We start from the raw sequence: 24,155 nt of genomic DNA, 5'->3' as shown, positions 1-24,155 counted from the left end.
ATAAGATTAGCTTTTGGATTATGTAATCCATAAGTTTTTTTTAGATGTGTGATTAGCTTTCGGATTACATAATCTGAAAGTCTTTCCTAAATATCAGATTGACTTCTGAATTACATAATCCATAGACTTATTTCAAATGCAAAAAAGAGTTCCTGATTTTATAAATCTCAAGAACTCTTCCGGATCCAAAAATAACTTCCGGATTATGTATGGAAGTGGCAAAAAAAGAAAAAGAAAAAACAGTATTTTTACATTTAGGATGGGGTGCAGAAGTGTAGGAAGAAAGAGTGTTCTAAGCATTCTTCACTTCTAAGAAAGAAGTTACAACATGCCAATTTTAAAAGTTAAGAACTGTTTGGATGTTGTCCAGTCTAGAGCCCAATAGAATTAAAAGTGGTGAAATCTTGAAGTGTACAGTTACCGTAAGGCACAAAAACGTTTTTAAGCAAAAGCTAAATTAGAAGGCATGACAGAGTCTCTGATTCGAATTGCTTGGAAAACAATAGAAGATGGTTTGATGAGGAAAAAAGTTGAAGGAAAGAAGAGAACATAGATAAATATGAATAATTCCAACGGTTGTTACCACATGACTGCATCAAAGCATCTAAATAAAAGCCAGATGCTGCAAGGGAATACAGGGTGAGTGAGTGCAGTCCTCTGTTCCATTGCTATCTCTAGATCTTATGGGGAGAATACGCATCCCCTTCAATTTAATTAGGAAACACTCATCCTTAAATAACATTCCTAGTTTCTACTGCTATAAAATCTTAATGAAATTTGGGTGAAAAGAAACACAGAATGAAGCAGTAAAGAAATAGTATGAATATATGGTATATCACAGCTGCAGCTGCAATAAGCATGTTACAAAATTAAAATAAAAGTGGCTCCCAATGAGGGAGTGAACGTGCTTTACATATTACAAACAAAATTTACAGTATGACAATCTCCTACAGTAGTATCCTCCAGGTGACATAAATACACAACAATGAGGACAAAAGTTACAAACAAGATCGTCATCACCTAGTCTCTAACTCTCATCATCCTGCGCATTCCTCTCAACAGCCACATCAATTCTTTCATACCTCACATCCGAAGGGTGATCAGGGATTTTCGCAAGAGACTCCTCTGAACCCTTTTGGAAGAAAATCACCCACATAAACAGCACCACAAACGTCACCAACGCAACACACCCAGTTCCAAAAATCACCCCAGCAAGAACCGTCAACGGACAAGCTCTCCTATGCTCATCCTCAGATAAACCGTGCGGATCCACAGGAAGAGAATGCAACCCAGTTGAAACTTTATTCATTCTAAGCCTCCACGAATAGATACTCACAACCTGCATCCAATGGCCACCGTTCGAAGAAGTTATGCCCGCAAACACAGGATTCCCATGCCAAATCTTATAGAAGTCAATCTTAAGAGAAACAATGGGATCAGAGGGCTTTTTTTCACCCCATTTGCTTAACCTAACTTCCATCCCCTTAGAACCAGCTTCATAATCAACCCAAGCATTCAACTTTTCCCCGTTATTGAGAACCAAGTTCACATCGGAAACATTCGCGACAGCCAGGGACACGTGGCTTCCCACGTCGATGCCAACGTGGTTCGAGTTGGGGTCTCCTACATTCTCATCCTTGGACGTGTCGAACTCAACGGCAACGGTATCCGAACCGTTGCCAGAAGCGGCGGTGAGGACGAGGAGGACGCCATCGCCGTTGCCGGAGATGGAGAAGGAGAATTCGGTGGAGAGGGTGGTGGTGGCGTCGGCGAAGATGAGGGGCTCGGGGCGGCGGAGGAGGCCGGAGGAGGAGGGGGAGGGGTCGGTGAGGCGCACGTGAGAGGCGGCGTCGTTGTTGGCGACAACGTGGGCGTCGCCGAGGAGGTCGATGCTGTCAGGGTCAAGATTGGGGGGCTGCGTGGAGGAATAAGACGGCTGGCCGAGGAGGATGAAGGAACAGAAGATGAAGAGGGAGAATGCAACCATGCCGCTACGTTTTCTCGATGGGACAATGATTCTCTCTTTGTCTCTGTCTCTCTCTCCAATCCTTATTCTTCCAGACATGTTTCTGTTTTTGGTTTCAACAGCTCAAAACATTCGCTTCTACTTTTCCTCCCAACGCCTCCACCTCTCAATCCACCCTTCTTTCTAGTTTCATTTCATCATTTCTTCTATTCTTGGTGCATGGTATCACAAAAAATAAAATTATGTTTTCATGCCTATTTTTGTCTTCAAGAATACCCTTTTCTATCTTTTAATCTAATAATCACCTCGCTTATCGTACATCTTAAGTTGGCTTTCCTCTATAACATCATCAATATCTTCATCTCCTCTCATGTGATGTGTCTTTCTCTTCCTGCAACTTGACCAAATTTTTCTTTTAACTTTTTCTCCAACCATGCGGAAGATCATAACCACCTTCTTTTACTCTTACGTTTCATTTAACTATAAATTATAGAATATAATACATTTTTTTGTCATAACTATATTAAAGGTTATGTCAATAACATTAGACCGGACAATGATACAAGAGTGTATTCAAATTTTAGGAAAAGCATAGTTATACATATTTTTATTTTTTTATTTTTCGTTTTCTCAACTAACTTTTATTAAAAGTCATCTGGATTAGCATTTTTCATTATTTCTATACAATCAATTTACGATGAAAGTTTATAGTAATTGCAATTATATTTCTTTATTGACACGTGTTTTTTTTTTATTTTTGGGTCCAGGGTTGAGTTAGAAATAATGAACGTGGGCTCATTATAGTTAGACTATAGCTGGGGTTGGGCCCGTTATAACGCGGGCTGAAGCTTTTAAGTCTTGGCAGTTTTTTTCTGCACCCCACAAAGTTGCGCAAAGACAAAACTGTCCCTATATGAACTGTACATTTTTTTTGTATTCCGAATTATGAAATCTGGTAAATTTTTGGATTGGCGCATCCGGTAATCTCTCAGATTGATGCTTCCGGTAGTACACAAATGATAGTGTTAATCCAAAATAAAAAAATGCAAAACATCCATAATTGAAAAAACCATTCCAGATCCATCAATCTGTAATTCAAAATATGCATTTAGGATTCAGAAATTCATAATTGAAAAAAATCATTCAGGATCCACCAATCCGTAATAGAAATTAGGCTTCCAGATTCAGCAATTCGGAAATCAATAATTTATACAAACTTTGCTTTCAAAGCACCCCCTCATCCGGAATGCAACATGATTCACTTCCAGATTAATGAATCCGTAGCACACTCCCAGATCCCAAAATTGTGGGGGTCAGTTTCGGAATTTACAAAATTGTGTGTGTGCAGGAAGAAAACTGTAGGGGTGCAGTAAGAAACTTCCTTAAGTCTTTGCGAGGAAGTTGGGTTTGTTGAAGTCTAAGCCCAGGACAGGACAGGACAGCCCACCCATGGGAAAATAAACCTGAATAGATGAAATGACACGGGCACATGCAGATTTGTTTGAGAGATATAGTAGAGATTTTTAATATATTTTTTATTAATAATTAAAAAATGATGAAAAGGTATGTATTTGAAGTGTGTAGAAGGTAGGATAGGGAGGTAGAAGAAGGTTGGAGGAAATTAATCTTGAATGGTCCTTCCAATGGATGCAGGACCACGCTATCTACACCTCCCTTCCCTTACTACTACTACCATTCATTTTTTTTTTCTACCCCCACCTATGTGGGCCTCTCCATATTATGTGCTGCCTCCACAACTCTTCATCAACTTTCATTAATTATAATTTATTTTTTATTATAAACTATTACATCAACAATTATATACATTTATTAAAGCATAATTTTTTATTTCATTTTCATATATGCTTTCAGTCAAATTCACTGTTCCAATACAGCCTGTTCCGTCTAAATTTGTGCTTTAGCTTATAATACATCTATTATTATAATTATTTATTGCCTAAGCTTTGTGCAACTGGGATGTTGAAACCCCCTAAATTGGGGGATTTTGGTTTGCTCATGCAAAGTTACAAAATCTCCAACTCATGTTATAGCTGGATGAAGTTCATCAAATAGGATTTTTTACTAATATAATCAAATTTTACTTTTTAATTATTAAAAGTAAATAAAATTTTATTATAAAAATCGAAAAGTTGTGTTATGATACGATTTAATTATAAAAAAAATCATTTAAAGATGACAACGATTTTAATATATTTAAATAGAAGTAGTATTTTTAATTAAAGTCATTTTAATGTCACATGGACTTTCCTGTTTTAATATTTTAAAAATAAACAGTTTTAGTAGTTAAGATATAAAATTACACCAAGTTAAAAAAAAAAACTCTTCAATAAGCTATTTTCAGTTTTTTGTTGTCATGAATGTGTAGGGAAGAGTACATTTGAAAAAGAACTATTAAATGACATATTTATGTATAAAAATCAAGATGTGCCAAAAACTATAAAATATAACAATTTACCTTGTTATGGTAATGGGTACACCTACATACTTACTAAGGTCATTCATATAGATACCCACTCTTAGGAATGACCTCATACTTGATTTGTAAGTAAACATTTTTAGAAAAAAAAAATCAATTTTCTGTATTAACTTTCATAGAACTTTTTTAACACCAACCTCAATTTGTTCAATCAAAACATCCACAAAAAGTAACACGTTATGTGAAAAAGTCAAGAGAAAAAAAAAACGAAGGATCCTTTTCCTTATTGTATATGAGAGAAGTCTCACATTAATAATCACCTAAACTAGTCATGAAATTTAATTAAAAATAATAACCAATTCGCAACGTTCACCAAGAACTATGTAGTTAATATCTTTTGACTCTTTTTTATCTAGCCTTAATATAATCTTATTTTGTTTCTTACTCATGTGTTTTTATACATCTTGATATTATACTTTGGGGTTGGATATATAACATAAATGATTTTTTTTTCTGAAAGATATGTCTATATTTAGTTTCCCCTCTTATTACTGATGAGAAAAAAATGAGATTATTTTGTGTGTAAGAAACAATTACGTATTTAATTATTTTAATACTCTTAATTTATTAAAAAAATCTGACACTCACAAATTTTCATTGTAAGTGGAAACATGCATTAATCTTCTTTATTTGTGGTGGGAAAAGACGATTCCTATAACTTTAATTAGTAATTTGATTTTGTCATTTACTTTTAAATTAAATTTTGTAATAACAATTATAAGTAAAAATTGATTGGTTTTAATATTAAGATGAGAATGGATGCATGCATGATTTAAGGTTAAGAGTGGTCCATACATTTAGCACAGTAACAGGCAATTCATAAGTTACTGTTACTGTGTGATAATGGCAAAACAACTTTTGTTGTGCTCCATGCAATTATTATGGTCGACCGGGCGAATGTTATTTCTTGTCAACAAAACAAAAGGAACAGTTATGCTACCTAGACTTGCATTTACTGTTTCAAATTTACCCACAAGGGTGAAAAATAAAGGAGATGAGAATTAAAATCAACTCATACAAATCTTATAACTTTATGTACTCACATCTCAATCAACTCATATAAAGAAAAGAAATCAAATCCTTAGATCCTCAATTTGTGGCACCAACTTCTTACAAAGTGCAATAATACTAAAGAATGAGAAGAAACTGAGGAAAGGAGAGTTTGAATTTGGTGACAGGTCAAGGGCTTTTGGGGCCCAAATGTGTCCTACACACACTCAATCTTTCCTCCAAATCACCAAAGCAGATAACTTTTTCCATGTAAAAATCATATAATTTTCTTTGGGATTGATATATTATAGTCTAATTTTGTGGGCAAGACATTTTTAGATCAGTTTATTTTTTGTAATTATAAGGATGGTGTAGAAGAAAAATGTGTAGGAAATAGTTTATTAAAGATATTTTCCCTTATTTGATGAAAGAAACAGATGTAGTCTATTTTTGTTTGGCAGCTTAGGTCTTGTATATAAAGTTATTGTAGTCCAAGAGGGAGACATTTGAACTACACATTTCGTATTTGAAGACAATCTTTACACTCTTTATGCCTAAAAATCTTCATCCTCAACCTTGGACCCATTCCTGCGTACAATTTCAATCCAATGAGATTTCATTGGAACTTTGAACTACATACACCTCTATAATTTAAGGAAAGGTCAACCGTAAAACCATACCTTCTAGAATAGGTGTAGTTCCCATTTTGTCGGATTCTGGAACAACTTGGAGCTCTTGTATTGAAGATAACCATTGGAAATGGCAATGGAAGGCCAAAGTCAGCACGGAACACTTGACTATTAAATACAAATACAAATGTTACAAAGTGAACTTTAAGCCTAACTCAATCCCATAAAACCGGCTCATACGGTTAAAGTTTACATCCACTTATATACAATAAAATGATGTCAACGCATATATAATAATTATCAACATTATTTTAAGAATTAAATACAAATATTTGATAATTTATTATCGAATTATGAATGTGCCTGTAAAAAATGAAATTACGAATATGGCTATACATTTGAAAGAGAGAAAAAAAGATAAATGTATGATCCCGTTGTCAATTTCTTTTATTATGTACTTATAGTAATTGATTACTGTCCATGTTTGACTTGCTTTCGAACTTTGTAGAAACTAAGTTAAGGTCTACCATAATGGTAATAGCAAAATACTGAATAATTTGTTTCCTTGAATAGTTTCACTGTTTGAACTCATACCTAATTAAGAAAGAGGTTGGTGGTACCAAGGAAACAGTTTAAACCACATCAGAGGCTCTATTCAACTTTGGTTTATATTAATGCCTTTTAAAACATAATCATAATGATCTCTTTATCATTATGCTCAACCAAGAATATTATATGTATATATTATTGCAATTTTTGTTTACAAATAAACCATATAAAGGTGCATATAGATCTAACTTCAAGGAGGCCCCACTTGAGCCTCTTTTTAGCTTTTCAAATAGTTCAAATCAGCAAATGAGCACATTTTAGGTGATACACAAATTGAGTAAATAGAATTTGGATATTGAAATAAACTATATGGGATAATGGTTCGTGAAACAAGTGGTGAAACCCTTCATTGTAGCCTTTACCTATACGTTAATATATTATTCTGAAAAGCTTTTTCCATTTCGGGGAAGCTGATAGAGATTTAACGATTAATTTTTTTGACAGAAATGGAAAAAGTATATAAGAAAAGGTAGAAGAAGAGCTAGAAAGAGAGGAGCCATGTGATTAAAGCGATAATGAAGAATAGGTAGGTTTATGCTACAATGTTGGGTACATGTGCCCAAGAATAGGAAAAATGATCCTTTTATTTAAAAAATAAACAACGTTTGCAAGACTTTTTCACTTTTAATTCTTAATTTCTGTCAGCACATGTAGTATCAGTCACGGTTTGAAGTTTGAACACGAGATAAGTGTAATTGACTTCTAATGCCTTGGATTCTAATTTAAAGTCCATAAAAGCAAGAGTTTTTGGAGTATAATTGACGCAGTGAGGGCCACCACTACTGCGTGGCCATGAACACTATTCCAACATTTACATATAACGATGACAAGAATTTCATTTCAACACAGACACAACCAACTGTGACCAGAAAACCTCAGAAAAGATTTGATTTCGTTGAAAACCAAAAAATAAACAAAAAACAAGACACTTTATCAAAAGGTGAAACCAATTTGTTGGATACATGTAATCATGAAAAGCTTCCAAAATAAGGTAGATATGATTTTTACCAAGCGAAAATACATAGAATCATTTCCTTCCCATCAATCATTTGGTACTGTTTTATTCGTAGTACTGATTGCTAAATAGCTTGCTCCCACTTTCTTATTCTACTTAATCATGATTTCTATTTTGCTAACAGTGGCACCCTCTAATTCTAAAAGCCAGAATATGCGCGTCTGTAGCACTTGCAGAGAACATTAATCACAATATTCTTTCTCTTATTCTAATAATATAAGCCCTTAAAGGATGCTGATTGATTAAGATTTAATGAAGGGTTCTTTACTTAAAGATGTGTTATTTCTCAATTCTGCACTGCTCTAGACTCAAAGGTTCTTGATTTTAACGCAAAAACTGCAAAAGGGTCTCCCCATGTGTACTTCGCCTAAAAAAGCTGGCATCTATAACTTACGTTGTAATTTGAACTTTTAAGCGTATAATATGTGTGGCTTCAGAGAGTGACCTCACTCTGAAATATATTCATGTACTGAGTATGCATATATGACACTCTCACACATAAACTGACATATAACTAACATTCATGGAAAAAAAAACTCAATATAAAGCAAGTATTGTATGGGAAAAAAAGAAGACAGAAACGAACTGAGTATGAGAAAAAGTTGCAAAAATAATTACCTCTACCTGAAGGATCGGATCCGGTGGCTCCCTTTTGTAAAAGGAATACATAGATTGAATTAAGGCAGTGAAAGAGGTGTTTTTAGAAACAGTATATGATTGGGTTCCGATGGAAAAAAGAGTTAAAGGGTTGAAAGAAAGTATGGAAATTGGGAAGGAAAAGAAGATGGACTTACAGAATGAATTGTGCAGGAGAAAGCATGGGGTAGGTGTCGTTATATAAGCCACTAAAGGAGAAATCCAAAGGGATAGCATGATCCCAAATACTGTGAGTGGGAAGAGAGAATATGAGAGGTTGGATTTTGGATCAATGCGATCCCTTTGGATGCCTCCTCCAGTTGCAGTGGAATAACCAAACCCTTTCTTCTTCTGAATTGTTGGGGTGTTGTGGTTGTGTGAGAGAAAGTGGGTAGGTTTGAGTTTGAGTTTGAGGGAGAGGCTTTTGGTGTGAAGACAAAGTGGAGCTTATATTAATAAACACTACAATACTACTGGTAAAGTCCGGACGACTGATATCATGACTCTGGCACACACTATTCAAGTCTGGCACACACTATTCAAGTTAATTCATACTATCAAAATCATTATGTTTAAATAGAATTAGTGGAACTAATCAATGATTAAGTATTAACTAATGCACTTCTAAGAATGACCTAACATCATCTTAATTCAGTTCAATAACAAAAAGTTCATGATAATCATATAAATAAGTATAGATTTCAAGAATTGGGTATATCATTATACATTAATAGCACTGAGTGACAAATAACAAATTTTCGTTTAAGCGTCGAAATATCTTTTGCAGATGACATCTGAGTATCACTAGAGATTTTCGTAGAGACAGTAATAGAGTAACATAGAAGGAGCAAGGAGTTCATGAGAAAGAATTTGAGAGAAAAAGAACCAGGTTTCAACCCGGTTTGAGAATAATTACTTTTCCATTACCATTTTATTTTGCTTTTATTTATTTATTGATGTGAATGTAGATTTAGGAAATGATGGAATCGGTTATTCAGAAAATTAAGATATTTTTGTAGAATGTAGAGTCCATTCCCTATCAATTCAAACACACGGAAATTAATTTTACCCCGCACTGGGCCACCAACCCATTATTGGAAATTCCCAATTACTTCGCTTCCTCGTATACTATTATATTTACTATATATATTTTTTTATTTCAAATTTTATTTTTTAATGTTTGATAAAAATTACATTTATTTTTTGTAAACATAAATACTGTTCAACACTTATTATACAAGGCAAATAGAAGTTATTTTTAAAGAATTCCCTGTATAAAAGTTCTAATTAAGTTCGATTTCTAATTAATAGATAATTTTATAAGCTGGATTTGATCTAATTAACCTGATTAAGAAGAATATATCATGATATAAATATATATATATATATATATATAATTCATATAATATTATAAAAAAAATATCTCTCTTCATAAGATTTTTAACTTATACACATATGCTAAAATAAAATATAAAAAGAAAAAATAAATTTTACTTTATTCATTATAGCCTTTAATACACACGGGAACTTTCTCAACATCATAAACAACATTTAAATACCAAACTATCAAAATCTATTATTCCTATACTTTCAAAAGATATAGATTCCAATAATTTTCATCCGATAACATTTCAAGAGAAATTTAAAATGTGTCTTGATAAGTCAGATTCACATCTAGATCTTTTAACCTAAAGTTCTATTGAAAGATAAATTAGTTTCTCTTACCTGATTATTGATTACAAATATGAGTACTTACAAAGAACTTTAACTTTTAAACGAACCAAAAATAACATAAATTTCACTATAAATTGTCAATTAATTAATTATAATGATAATTTGATATCAACGTCTCTATGAAAAGTCATTATATATGTGTACTATACTTTATCACAAATAGAATATGAGAAAAAGTTAAAAATTAGTTTTGACTTTCTCTTTTGGGATTCAAATAAAAAAATGTAATGTAATTTTAAATTTTATAAGTGGTTTAAATAAACACATAATAAAATAAAATTGATTGATTGGATATGTGTAAACATAACCAAAACTAAAACAACTATTATTTTATAACAAAAATTAAATTAAAATTAGTCCTTCATTGGACATGCGATCTCAATTACAATCATTTTTCATAGAAAAAATGGTAATATATTTTATGAATTTTCTTTATATTAATTTTAATGTCAAGTTTTCTATTTAAAGCTAATATAAACTATTTTTTCTCATAACTTTATACACAAGCAATAAAAATTATCAAGTAATCTCTAACAATAAATATCTATCTATATATATTGCATAATATTTCTAACAAAGTAATTATTAATAATATAATAAAATTTACCACCTAATAATAAAATTGAAATAATTATATACACATATATTAGGAGATTGTTTCGGGTCTTTGACGGTGGACTTTTAAGCCGTGTGACAACCCCAACCTTCCATGTATATTTTTTAGCAGAAAGAATGTCTTCTTCAAATTATTTATTATCTTTTTGTCTTTTAATTAAATTGTCAACAAATAAATCTTTTAAGGATAAGGACATGTTTACTATTTTTATGAATTAATTTTAAAAAAATAAAATATTTTCTAGATCTTTATATGAATTGTGTTTTTCAATAAATGCCTTTTAATTTTACTTCCCGATTCATTACCATTTACTTTAAGTAAAAAAAAAAACAACTTGTTTCTATCACACATAGTTTAACTGATACAATATAAAATGAAGTAAACCCGTAGTTTTATATGGTGAAATAATAAATAAATGATCGAAATTGAAAAATAAATTAAAGCTAGTTTCTGCTATTAGTCATCCACTCATTCTATTAGCAAACAAGTGTGGTACAAATTATTTACTATTTTGGCAACCATGTGTGCTCCACATGGCTACTTAGAATTGGACACTTTAGTACTGAGTGAAGATGTTTTGAAATTACATTTTTATTCTAAAGTGAATTTACTATTTTAAAAGGGTAAAATCTTTAAAATTTGATTCATACTTTGTACCTTATTTCCTTTATCATCTTCCATTACAAAGAATTGCAGTGAGTAGTGAGATGCAATGAGTTTTGATGAAAGGGCATTAGAATGTGTAGTTGAAGGTAGGTGATAAGCATGGTTGGGTTCATATAGTGGTCACAAGTGATGTTATGGTTGTATTAATCAGTTGATGGCTCCAAATTATGATAGATGGTGCTAGATCCTGTCCACACTAATGTGCAAAAAGTGAGTACTGACCAATGGCCACATTGAAATGGGTCAAAAACAAATTATGATGCTTTATGGAGCTCACCACTAAGTGAACATTTTATAATGCTTTATGCGATCTCAGTATATACACTCAAATTCAGAACAATGGTGTCTCGTGTGATTTGAAAGTGGAAGATTTTTAGTTCAGCTCTGTGACCTCTGAGGGAGAATACATTATGCATATGTGTCTGTGATTTGAAGGACACAAATGTTAGTTCCACCTATCCTTTGAGCAATCAGTGGTACAGATATTGCTTTCAAACATGCACTGCACCCATATTTCATGGCTAACCCTCCTTTTTCTTTTCTTTTCATTTTTTTTCTCCTTTTGTACATCTCCCACTAACATAGTGTCAACTTCCATTCACATTTCAATCTTTTCTTGTGTATGTTCCACTTTGAGGGTTCAACCAGGATTGGGGTATGACAAAGTTTTATGGTACGTACCTTTCAGTTCCTGGTGAGGTAACAGAACCTGTTTTTTTCAACTAAATTTAAAAGAGCACTTCAATAAACAGCACAAATGATATCTAGAATTTGGAATTGGGTTCAGTGATGAGTAAAATTGAATGGGGTGTGTGTGTAGAACAGGTATTACGTTTTTGGCATTGGGTTGTGTTAATAAAGCATGGTTGCGATCCTCGGACACTGGTCACTAGAAAGTGTTTCTCTCAGCCTGCATTTCTGCAGTGTCCTAGTCACGTCAATGAGATATTTTTTTGTACAACAAATTTCAATCCCTGAATGCACCATAATATGCGAGAGAGAGAAGATTGTAAGACCCATTATGCTGGTGCTGCAATTTCCAAATTCACCACATAGGGTCCATGCACTACAGTTGTTTTTAATTGGTAAAGCAACTTTTTTAAGGCATGTCATCTTACTCCTTCATTATTAAGCACATTAAACTTATTTAATCTTGATTTATAAATTGAGTTTTACACATATTTATATGTTTTATTTTTAGTCGATATAGATCCTTAACTCATCACGTGCATCAAGTTATATGTTATAGATGGTCTGATAACGAGTAACCTGATAAGTCCAACAAATACTTGTTAAAATAAGTTTTCATAGTAAAAAGTAAACTTTAAACCTAATTCAATCTCATAAAATTAGATTAAAAAATTAAAAAAAATAATTTACATCCACTTATATATTATGAAATGATATACTATGTAATCTTCTTCTTTTTAGTCGTTATGGATATTAAATAATTTTTTTTGTTTACTTTTAGATGAAAACAAAGACAGGAAAAGAAGATAATATTTATGTAGAAATTGAGGAGATGGTTGTGTGAGGCTGGGGCTAAATGGATATATGCCAATGTGGGATACAGGGCACCCGTCTCAGCACAGCACCAAGAGTTTAGAAAAAAAAAAGGAAAGAAACTATCAAAAAGGATTCTACCTAGGTAGGATTCAAATTTTGAATTCTTAAATTAAAGAAGATAGGAGTTTAAATTTATTGAATGAAAAAACTATGATTATACTTTTAAATGATAAATTAAACTTACTCATTTTTTATATTGGTTTGCTCATTGTTTTAGTGTGACAATTGATTTAGGTATGTATTACTACATATTTCAGGTACATTACTTTTTTAATATTGGTTTGCTCATTGTCATATTATAGCTTTAATAGTTCAACTTTAATTTATATATTAAAAAATAGCAATTTTGATCTAATAATTTTAATTGCTTCCTTTTTATCTATATATATTTTTAAAATGGAAATTTTCTGTTTTTTATTGACTTAGCATAAAAAATTACAATTTTGTTAATGCAATGATCTAATTAATTATTATTTTTTTCGTTATTTTTTGTTTTTTAACATATTTCATAGTTGGTTTAATGATGAATTATTTAATATTTTATGTTAAATGATTGAATTTGTAAAAGTTAAATAATTAAGGGCACGTAAATGATTAATTATATGGATTTATCCTGTGGTCACATTAGAATGGTAAGTTAACTATGAGATCAATTGTATCACCATCCGAATCAATACCACACAAGGCAGAGGCCATGGAAGATTTGGGCCATCAGCATTACGTTCAACTTTTTTTGAGACTTTTTCTTCTTGCACCCAATTAATTTTAACTTCAACTCTATCAATCTTTGAAATTTCAGAATTGTCCTTTATTTTGGAATAAAATGAAATCTGAAATAAATTTGTTAAAGATATTAAATTCTGGAATATAATTGAAAAACCAAAATTTCATTTAAAAAAAATGAAATACAAATAAGACATTCCATAAAAATGATTTTGAAAAATAAAATTTAAAAACATATTTTGAAAAGAATATTCTGAAAAATTGTTTCGGAAAGATGTTCTGAAAACCCAAATCCAGAATTATATTTCAAAATACCAAATCCAGAATACATTAACTCATATTTAAAAATTAAAAAGGACATTTTTGTTATTTCGCTTCAATGGTAGGATACAGGTTCAAATTTATTGGATGGAAGAGAAACCCTGTTTTCTTTTTCTTATGCTCAAAAGTTTAATATTGGGTTGGAGTCCACATACGATGTCCAGATCAACAACAAAAAAATCTTATGCAGGATTAGCGAAGGCCCAAAAGCCCAAGTTTGAATAAAAAATTATAAAACTGTAATCCAATGTTGTGTGTATTGAAAAAAAAAATCAAAAAAATGTAATTTATGATTTTTGTTGGATTAAAAATTGGAGTAAATAAAACTCTTAGATTGAGTAAAAAATATCCAAATGAACACTAAATTTTCGACAATCATTTACATAACGGTAAAATTAATTATGTAAAGACTTGGAACAAGGCGATCTTATGCTTTGATCATATTCATCATATATATGAAGAGGTGACACAATTAGGCACTAAAAAAAATATTAAATAGAAATTAATTTTACAGACTAAAAATAATTAATTATTATATTAACTATTTTAAAGACTAAAAAAATTATTGGTTTCTAAATTAATTTTTATTATTGTTAAATAGTTTCTAAATTGTTATCTATTTAGGTATCAATATTTTACTATCAATTATTTAGATTCTAAATTTGGTAGAAAAACATTTATCGCTAATAAGATATCAATTTATAAACTATTTAATAATAATAGAAACTAATTTGGAAACCAATTTTTCTTTTTAACTTCTAAAATGATTTCTAATTTAGTTAATATAATAACTAATTATTTTTATTTTTAAAATTAATTTTTATTTAATAATTTTTTAAGTGTAACTATCAATGGATATTATATTGGTCTTCCTTATCCTAACTTTCATATGTTGGAAGCCAGAGGTAACAACAAATCTATCATATTACATTAACTCAATACCCATTTATACTATTACTATTGTTAAAATGGCTTTTTGAATAAACAAAATCAAAGTGTGTTGAACAATAGATCAAAATAAGATGCATATTACATATTACAAGCAAATTATCATTATCCTAAAAATATTATTATTTTATTATGATTTTTTTTTAACAATAATCATCCATTGTCATGTTTCATTATTGTCATGTCGAATAATCTCTTCCTATTATTATTGTTAATCACCCATTTATACTATTGTTAACAGTTTTTTTTTAAATGTAAAGTTGTGCTTTCACTTTAAAAAAATAACAAAAGGTATAAGTTTTTTTGTCACACAGAACTTTAATTTAAGAAAAAATAAACATTATAGTTTTCAATCACAACTTCATGTCATAGACAACTTCTACACAATTAAGAAAGGAGTTCAACTCCTGTTTATAAAATACAACTTCTTCAATATGAATTCGTAGTTTTCAAGCACAAATGATGTATTCATGTAATAAAATTAAAATTTGTCCATTTATGTGATAAATTATATCAAATTGGTATATTTTCCATATTTTACTCTAGTAATAATTTAAATAACTCCAAAGTAATTTATTGAGAAGCTTTTACAAAACTGGCGTATAAAAGTTAATACAAGACCCACCAAAACATTATGTCATAATTTTTGAACAATTATCAACTAATATGCATGCATGATAGTAGCTTTCTTAACTGACACATTTAATCTAATCATAGTTAATCTCACTCATTAATTTACAATATAACTTTTAGCTATAAAATTTTATCCCAATTTGTGAATTAAGTTTAGCGGGTCGACCCATTAGACCGCTACTAATTTAGTGGGTAAATTAGTATTTTGAGTATGATGATGACCCGTTTTGATATGTTTATTTATTTTTAAAAATCTAAAATGTGTTTAAAATATTAATATTTTGTATTATATTATTTTGAATGATATTTATGTTACTGTATTTTTTATATTTTTTCTTATATATTTTTTTTATAACAGTTTATAAGAAATATTTTTTTATGATTTTTTTCCATAAATTTTAAATTTTACGAAATATTAAAAAAAATTGATGAAATATGAAATACTATATATACTTACATGTACACAGAGAACTAACTTTAAAGAAATCAAAGGTAAAATGTTTATAGTTAAACTAAACATTATGTAGAAATTTGTTGGATTGTGTTTTAGACAAAGGTTTTGGAATCTTAGATATATAATATTTATTATGGTAAGAATATAATCTTAACTGGTTTGTAAATGTTTCTTTGATATAATTTTTTTTTTCATTTTCTTCTTCTTGGACCTTGATACCGACTTAATTAAATAATAAACATTAATTATTCGATATTCTTTAATTTATGCTGATACCACATAAATACTTTCAATATTATCATCAAGTAACAATTTATTAATAGACAACGTCGAAGCTTATCAAACTGCATGTTGAAAGTTGAAATAGGTTTTGTCTTCTTGTTTGTGGCTCATAACCATGCTTTTCTTATATTATCTCTTCCTAATTCTTATTAGTAATGAGAATCATAAGCAAGTGTTCATAAATTTTCCCAATTTTTCTGCTGTTCTTCATTCTGATCCGGACAGACGTGATGGGCTGAAAGTTGATTTGAATGGGAATGGTGTGCACTTGTGGAAGTTGTGTACCAAAAAATAGAGAATACTAAAACAAATAAGCCTCATTTCAAAGCAAAGCTACAAAAAAAGAAGAAAAGACAAGGTACCCTAAAAGACATCATGTGGACGATTCCATGTGATTGGTCGGTCACCATGCTGTGTACGTCAACTCATAAACCTAACTTTAATTAACAAAGATGGATAAACTTTAAGTGTCAACATTGCATTGTAACATTTTTCCACCACAAGCTATTCATTTTTATTGTGTGGGTCCAATGTAAAATGAAATTAAATACTAGTGTATAATACGACAAAATGATACATGTCTGAAAAAGAATCTTATGATTAATAGCACCGAAAAAGAATCATATGATTAATTATTAATTGCATCAATTTAAATTACATAGTACACGGTTGCTCCCGTTATCAGCGGGAATCAGCGTTTCAATCTCAACTGTGCAAATTCATTAGCTTTTTTAACTAAGATTCCCACATTAGCTTTTTCGTATTCATATTTGTGTTAACAATTGCAGCATTAAATGTTTATAAAAAGTTAATTTTAATAATACTCTTAAAATATTTATAGATTGCTTTAACTATTTTTACTGAATTATTGTGAACTCGCTTTTTGTTTTGGACTATGATTTTGTCACCATTCTCGATATAAGAGGACGCAATTATAAGAGATTTGTACGAAGCATTATTTAAAATTATGTTGATATGTAAGGAAGTGAGATTCAATTCATTTTATTCTTGCGTGCACCAAGATCGGAGGCGCCTTCCCTCTATGTTTTATTATTATTATATATGTATAAACTTATATTTATATTTTACAAAGTAAATATAAATTTTTAATCATGTTTGGTCGGTTGCTTAAGATTATGAAATGCATAATTTTTCTCGCTAGTGAGACTGTCTTAAATTAAGATATTCTAAATTACTTTGAGTGCAATGTTTGATGTGTATGGATAATAATGCTTTCTTCCAATCATAATTTATACCTTTCTCAGCTTTTTTTTTCTGCTAAGATCAAGTATAGTTTAACGAGTAATTATGATCTTTGTGTCGATAAATAATATGTTTGAGTGCATGAAAATAATATTTTGGAGAAAGTAAATCAGAGACAAATCATACAAAATTATATTAATCCACGGTATATACTGTCAGGTACAATATCCTTAATTTTTTTTATAAAATCAAGTTTAATTTAAGAAGAAGAAAAAAACATAATACAATATAATGATAAAAATCAATTTTAGTGATAAAAAAATTTAGTTATAATATTGACTAAATTATATAATATTCTATAGATTAAAAAAATATTGATATCAAATGATTTTTAAATTTTTAAATTATTATTTAATAACTAATTTCAGATTTTCGATATCAATTTTATAATTTAAAATAATTGATAGTTAAAACATTAATAGTTAATCATATATTAATTTAAATTTTGTATTAATAATAGAAACTACTTTAGATACCAATATATATTTTTTAGTTTCTATACTAGTATCTAACTTAATCATGACTATTTTTTTATTTTTAAAATTAGTTATTTTAATTAATGATTTATTGTAATAATATGTTTGAAGTTAATTTATGATGGTGTAATTATATTTATAATTTTCGTTATTTTTAAGCAATTTAGAGTTTATGGTTTTGGGTTTTGGAAATATAACTCAATACAATACTAAATACAATGAGAAAAAGGGATAACATTATCCTATATAAGAAAAAAAAAACCTGATAAACACAATACTCTCATGCTAGAAACCAATTTTCATGACTTAACTGATGGTTTAGTAAGAAGACATTACTCTTGATAAGAACAAGTGGTGATAAAGGTTATTACGTGAAGAAAATATGTAAATAAATTACAAAATTACTTATAAATATTTAAATTTAACATATCATTGATAAATTTGGTAAACATGTCCGAAGTTAAAATAAATAAATAAATATATGGTACATGCTTCTAGATATAGATAATAAGATATAGTTCTATTACTTAATGGATTTTATTTTAACAAGATAGTTGTAATGTTGTCTAACGCTCTTACAAACTATTTTTTTATCTCTTGTTTTACAAAGCATTAAATTAATCAAACTAATTAAGTGCGACCTTCATATTTTACGCAATTCAAGCTAAATTTAACTTTAAAATGTTGTACAAGTTAATTAATTATTAATTCTAAAATGCAAGTACTCTTCCCATTTACGCCTTACTGGGAAATTTAAAATCAATCGGCACTGAAAAAAAAAATAGTTATGATTGAAGGAATATACACAGATATATATATTTGGTTCGTGTGTTGTGCAATCTAGGGGGATTTGAGAGGAAGAATGTAATTTAGTTGAAGAAGTAGATAAATAAATAAATAAATAAGAGTTGGTGTTGTGACGGGAAGATTGTTACGTCGTCGCCAGCTCCAACAGACAATAAAGATTACGAACAGAACGTGCATGGCATGATTGGAAACGACAACAACTTGTTTTGTCGGTTAATACATCCTCGTCGGCTAAACCCGATGTGTTGCTTCCCCAATGGACCACTTTATTCATTTTCTGAATCAATGATCGCAAATATGAACAGGCTACACCTCACATGCTTCTGCCCCCTCCACTTGAATAATACACACATTCATTTCTTCCTAACCTTCTATCTTATCCTCTCTTCTCCATCACTTCAATTGAATTTTTCAATTTTGTTTCTGCCATTTTACCTGCATACTGTGTGCTTCTAGGACACACACATATTGGTGTAGTGCGTGTGTATCATTTTCCTATGTTTCTACTACTGTGCGTGGATAACCATGATCTCTTAATATCAACTTTGGGGGATGAATCTTTACAAAATATATATATTATATATGTAAGGTAGCAACATTTGGTTCCCTGCTTTGGATCTAGGTTCTTTACATCTTAATCAAACTCACTTACGGCCTTTCTTCTGTCATCTTCACAAGCCCTGAGCCTTCAAAAACAAATTATTTGTACAGATATTGTGTAAGGAGAAAGTATCTGAAGTATTGATTGATTAACAAATTTGGTGTATGTTCTCACTTAATACAGAAAAAGAATATAGAATGTCAATTTTTGTATAGTTATTTCAAATAGTTATGTGAAAAAGACCTGATACTACTATTAAGCTTTGAATCATATATATATATATAAAAGTGCAATAATTAGCAGGACAAGAAAAAAAAAGTATAATTGATTTTTATATATGATTCTAGTACCTCTCAAATTCTCCTATGATTCGATACTCATAAATTATTTGGAATGAGAGGTTGAAAAAATGAAATGGAGCCCATCTGATTGAGTGATTAAGAAGATTCGCAAGAATCACTCAAACTTTATGAAGTCCCCGTTACTCTCAAGTTACAATATGTATCATATTCTACTGGGAATTCATCAGATAAATTTGATGCTATTTCGTTGCTCAATAAATTATAATAAGAATTTTGACTCGCCCTGGAGACATAAATTGAGTCGAAAGATAACATGAACAATCACGGTAACTTAAAACATTGATGTGAAACTCTACCAACGTACCAAACTATGGATATGTGGAGTTTCAGTTTTTTTTCTTGAGCTTTCTACCATGTGAAAGAAAAATGAAGACCGGTACAAAGACAGTGACAGTATATCTAAAATGTAACATAAAACAGTAACCTTAGCAGTTCAAAATGGACAACCTAACTTAACATGCTCCCTCGAGAAAAAAAAAAGGACTAACGTGGAATTAATGAAACCATATATAGATGTCAGCATGAGCAATAATTTCATATTAGAAGTTAATAATAAGCTTAATTAACGAGTCTCCTATTTAAGTTTGTATGAAAGTGAGAATTATAGAGGCGTGCAGACACGACAGAGACACAGCGGACCACGTTACAAACTAGGGGGACCCTCCATGGTTTGGTTGGCAATCTTTTCCAAACTCTCATACTCAATACTCTTCATACTACAACTTCCTATCATTCTACTTCTATCTTTCTATTCAACTTCCCTCTCTTGTTAACCTTAGCCACCTCACTCTTCATTATCTATCTTTCTCACTTTCGGAATCACACCTTCAATTACTTCTGTGATATGAAGAAGCTCTGTCCCAATCTTGATCGCGAGGATGGGCTCGAAACCGTCCTTGAAGTCCCTATTCCGGAGGAGATTCTCACCCACAAGAGTGGAACCACCAAAGCTTGGCACAACATGAAGAACTGGATGAAGCCTCACGGTGAGTCCAGATCAAATTCAACATCCATGTCATCCGTTTTTGGAGGGAAAAACACAGAGATTCAGCTTTTGTTAGGTGTTGTTGGAGCGCCATTAATCCCTTCACCTATCGCCTCTGACAACCAACCCATCACTCGCAGCATTAAAGAGCAGCACATTGTCAGTAACTTTTCTTTCACTTTTTTTCAGTAACATGAAACTTATACGCAGTTATTTAAGTATTCACACTGTTGTTTTCATTCAAGCAGAATAAAAGTTTTCATTTAAATAACCTGTAAAGTAATTACTCAAATGAAACTCTAGTTCTGATTCTGATTGCAGAACAGTACAAAATCTAAATTTTCCCAATGATCCTTCAATACAGTGTTGAAATAAAAGATGGGGAACGTTTTTGTTTCATCAAAAAAAAAAAAATTAGTAAAAAATCCCTAACTTGAGGGAAAAATAGTTTGGTCCCTAAGTTTTATTATGTTTACTAATGGCTTTATGTCTTGTGCATGCTTTGTGCAGGAGGTTTCGATGGCTAAATACATAGTGAAGCAATATGTGGCGGCGGTGGGAGGAGAACGTGCTTTGAACTGTGTGGACAGCATGTATGCGATGGGGCAGGTGAAGATGGCAACAACAGAGTTTTCTGCTGGGGAAGGTAGTGTGAACAGTAAGAAGGTGTTGAAAGTGAAGAATTTGCAGATGAAGGGAGAGATGGGGGGGTTCGTGGTTTGGCAGAAGAGCCCAGAGTTGTGGTGCTTAGAGCTTGTGGTTTCTGGGTACAAGATCAGTGCAGGGAGTGATGGTAAAGTGGCATGGAGGCAAACCCCTTGGCACCATTCTCATGCTTCTCGTGGCCCACCAAGACCTCTTAGACGTTTCTTACAGGTAACCGATAGTTCTTCAAAGATCAAACCATTTTTTTCAAAAGGGTGATATCGTTAATATGTATGGGATATAAAGGAGCATGCTTAATTATGACTGTTTGTAATGGACACCATAGAGCATGCTTAATTATGATTAGTGTATGGGGTAGGGTAAAAAACTGAATCATTCTACTTGAAGACATTATTTTTCACTGATTTTGGTGACATTACAAAATTGCCTCTCTAGGTTCCTATAATATGAATAGCCCAAAGGATCCTTGAAGTCTAAATAAACCATGCTTAAGTGCAACTTTTTTCTCTCTCTCTATACTTTGTCTCCCAGTTTCAAGTACTATTTTTCAAACACCAGAAATAGTTTTGGTCCCTTTAGCATTTGAAGAAAAGTGGGGGCTGCTTGTTGTCAGCATCCCAAGTGAAAAAATGCCAGCAAGGAAGAAAAGAAGTCCACGTAACAAAGTGCTTCCCACTTTCCAAAGGAAATTGGCAAAGCTGATTTTCTTATGCTTTATTGAAATTTGTGCCCTTATCCCTATCAGAACCAGAAGGTCTAAACTTTAAATTTTAATTAAAAAAAGTCAACACTCTACAAAGGGAACACGGGAAAACCCTCCCTTTAAAAAGTCAAATAGAGAATTTTTCCAAGTTAGTAGTTGCGACTAAGACAAGTCAACAATATCCAAACTTTTCCTCCGTGTGTGTGTGACAACCTGTCCTAATCCGTTCCGAAGCTGTTTTATTCTTTTGCTTGGAACCCTTCAGTCTTAAACCAAATGTATTTGTTATTTACTAACAGTTTGCTAAGATAAAAAATGGGACCTCCCCTATAGTTCTCAACAATATCATTTTCACGTAATTTTTTTTTCTTTTTAAGTGAATTGTTTCAACGTTGACTCTGCATAAATTACATAATAGGATTTACGTAAAATTCACCAATAATAGAATATTGCAAAGAGAAATATTGAATATATTCACTAACCTCTCAAAATCATTATTATAGATACATATATATTTAGGCTTAAAACTCACGTTATAAAAAGAATTGGTTTACAGAAAATTGAGATATTGATTATGAATCATAGGGAAAAATGAGGAGGATCTAATAGTTGATTTGAACAGGGTGTTGATCCAAGGTCGACGGCTAATTTGTTCAGCAACTCTGTCTGCATTGGAGAGAAGACAGTGAACAACGAAGATTGTTTCATACTGAAACTGGAAACCGAGACATCGACACTGCGAGCAAGGAGCAACAGCAACGTAGAGATAGTTCGGCACACTGTGTGGGGCTATTTCAGCCAAAGAACAGGTTTATTAGTTCAACTAGAAGACTCCCACTTACTGAAACTGAAGTCTGATGAACACGAGAGCATATACTGGGAAACCAACATGGAGTCTCTCTTACAAGACTACAGAAGCGTGGATGGCATTCAAATAGCACACGCTGGCAAGACTTGGGTGTCCCTGATCAGGTTTGGTGGGGGCCCCGAGACACATTCCAGGACACGAATGGAAGAGGTTTGGCAAATTGAGGAAGTGGACTTTAACATCAAAGGGTTGTCCATAGATTGCTTTTTGCCTCCTAGTGATTTGAAGAGAGAGGAAGAGAATGAAGAGGAAGCAGAGTGTGATGGTGGTGGGCTGGTTGCAAGCAATAATGCCAAGTTACCCTACAAGATTCGTTCGGCTTCTTTTAGGATTAGTGCTTCAAAAGTAGCAGCTGTGAACATGGATGATTCCTGTACCAGCGAGAGCGATGAAGATTTGTAAATCTTTGCTTTCCTTACATATTTTTTTTTGTAAATAGTGGTACATGTTCGAGTTTGTAGTTGAGCTGTGATATTAGTTTAATCCTTCCATCTATTCTCACTAAAAACTACCAAGAATAGAACGGAAACAATTTTCAACACTCAATACAAACTTCTACCTTTACCTTTTCTTTTTTTCCATCCAAGGGAATGTGAATAACTTACACACAGTATTCTAAATAATCATAAATTTAATTTTTGGTCATTGGTTTCCAATTGGGTGTACATGTCTGTGATTGTGTTAAATTTTCTTTCTACTTAATGTTTTCATACATAACTATATCTATCCAAAGAGTTTTCATGGGGTAACCCTTATGATCTTGATTGATGAGAATATTTGAGCCTATATAATCATTTAGTTTTTGCAAAACGAAAGAAGAGGAACAAGTAAGACTTGTACGGAAATGGAGGCTATGTATTATTTTAGCTGATTGTTTCTGTCTATGTTCTTTACTTCTTGTGAATAGATCTAGTTAATAGCTTTTAGATTTCCTTTAGATTTCTGACACAGGCATGCGTATGTTGTTTGTTGATTTCTTGAATAAAGATATAGTGGTTTTTGGACCTTTGGACTTTTTCCCTATGATGGTTTTCCTTTTTACCAATGTTCTAATCCTATGTTTCAAAACTAAAACATCCATTTTTGTTTTTGCCTTCTAAATGCACACGTTTTCCCAAAAGTGCCTTGTGTGTTGGCGT

At 31.3% G+C, this 24,155-nt stretch overlaps 2 protein-coding genes across 2 annotated transcripts; one reads left to right on the top strand and one right to left on the bottom strand.

Annotated features, from left to right (window-relative positions):
* Positions 1–799: 799 nt before the first annotated feature.
* LOC137815036 (L-type lectin-domain containing receptor kinase VIII.2-like) lies at positions 800–4,014 on the bottom strand. Its single transcript, XM_068618057.1, has one exon. The coding sequence runs from the start codon at positions 2,063–2,065 to the stop codon at positions 1,028–1,030; it is 1,038 nt and encodes a 345-aa protein (XP_068474158.1). The 5' UTR covers positions 2,066–4,014; the 3' UTR covers positions 800–1,027.
* Positions 4,015–20,405: 16,391 nt separating this feature from the next.
* On the top strand, positions 20,406–23,585 carry LOC137815035 (uncharacterized). Its single transcript, XM_068618055.1, has 3 exons — positions 20,406–20,938; positions 21,290–21,655; positions 22,771–23,585. The coding sequence occupies exons 1-3, from the start codon at positions 20,639–20,641 to the stop codon at positions 23,416–23,418; spliced, it is 1,314 nt and encodes a 437-aa protein (XP_068474156.1). The 5' UTR covers positions 20,406–20,638; the 3' UTR covers positions 23,419–23,585.
* The last annotated feature ends 570 nt before the right edge of the window (positions 23,586–24,155 follow it).

The sequence above is a fragment of the Phaseolus vulgaris genome, chromosome 1 (assembly GCF_000499845.2).
Source record: "Phaseolus vulgaris cultivar G19833 chromosome 1, P. vulgaris v2.0, whole genome shotgun sequence".
Taxonomy (NCBI): Eukaryota; Viridiplantae; Streptophyta; class Magnoliopsida; order Fabales; family Fabaceae; genus Phaseolus; species Phaseolus vulgaris.
This window is presented reverse-complemented; position numbering and strand designations above follow the sequence as displayed.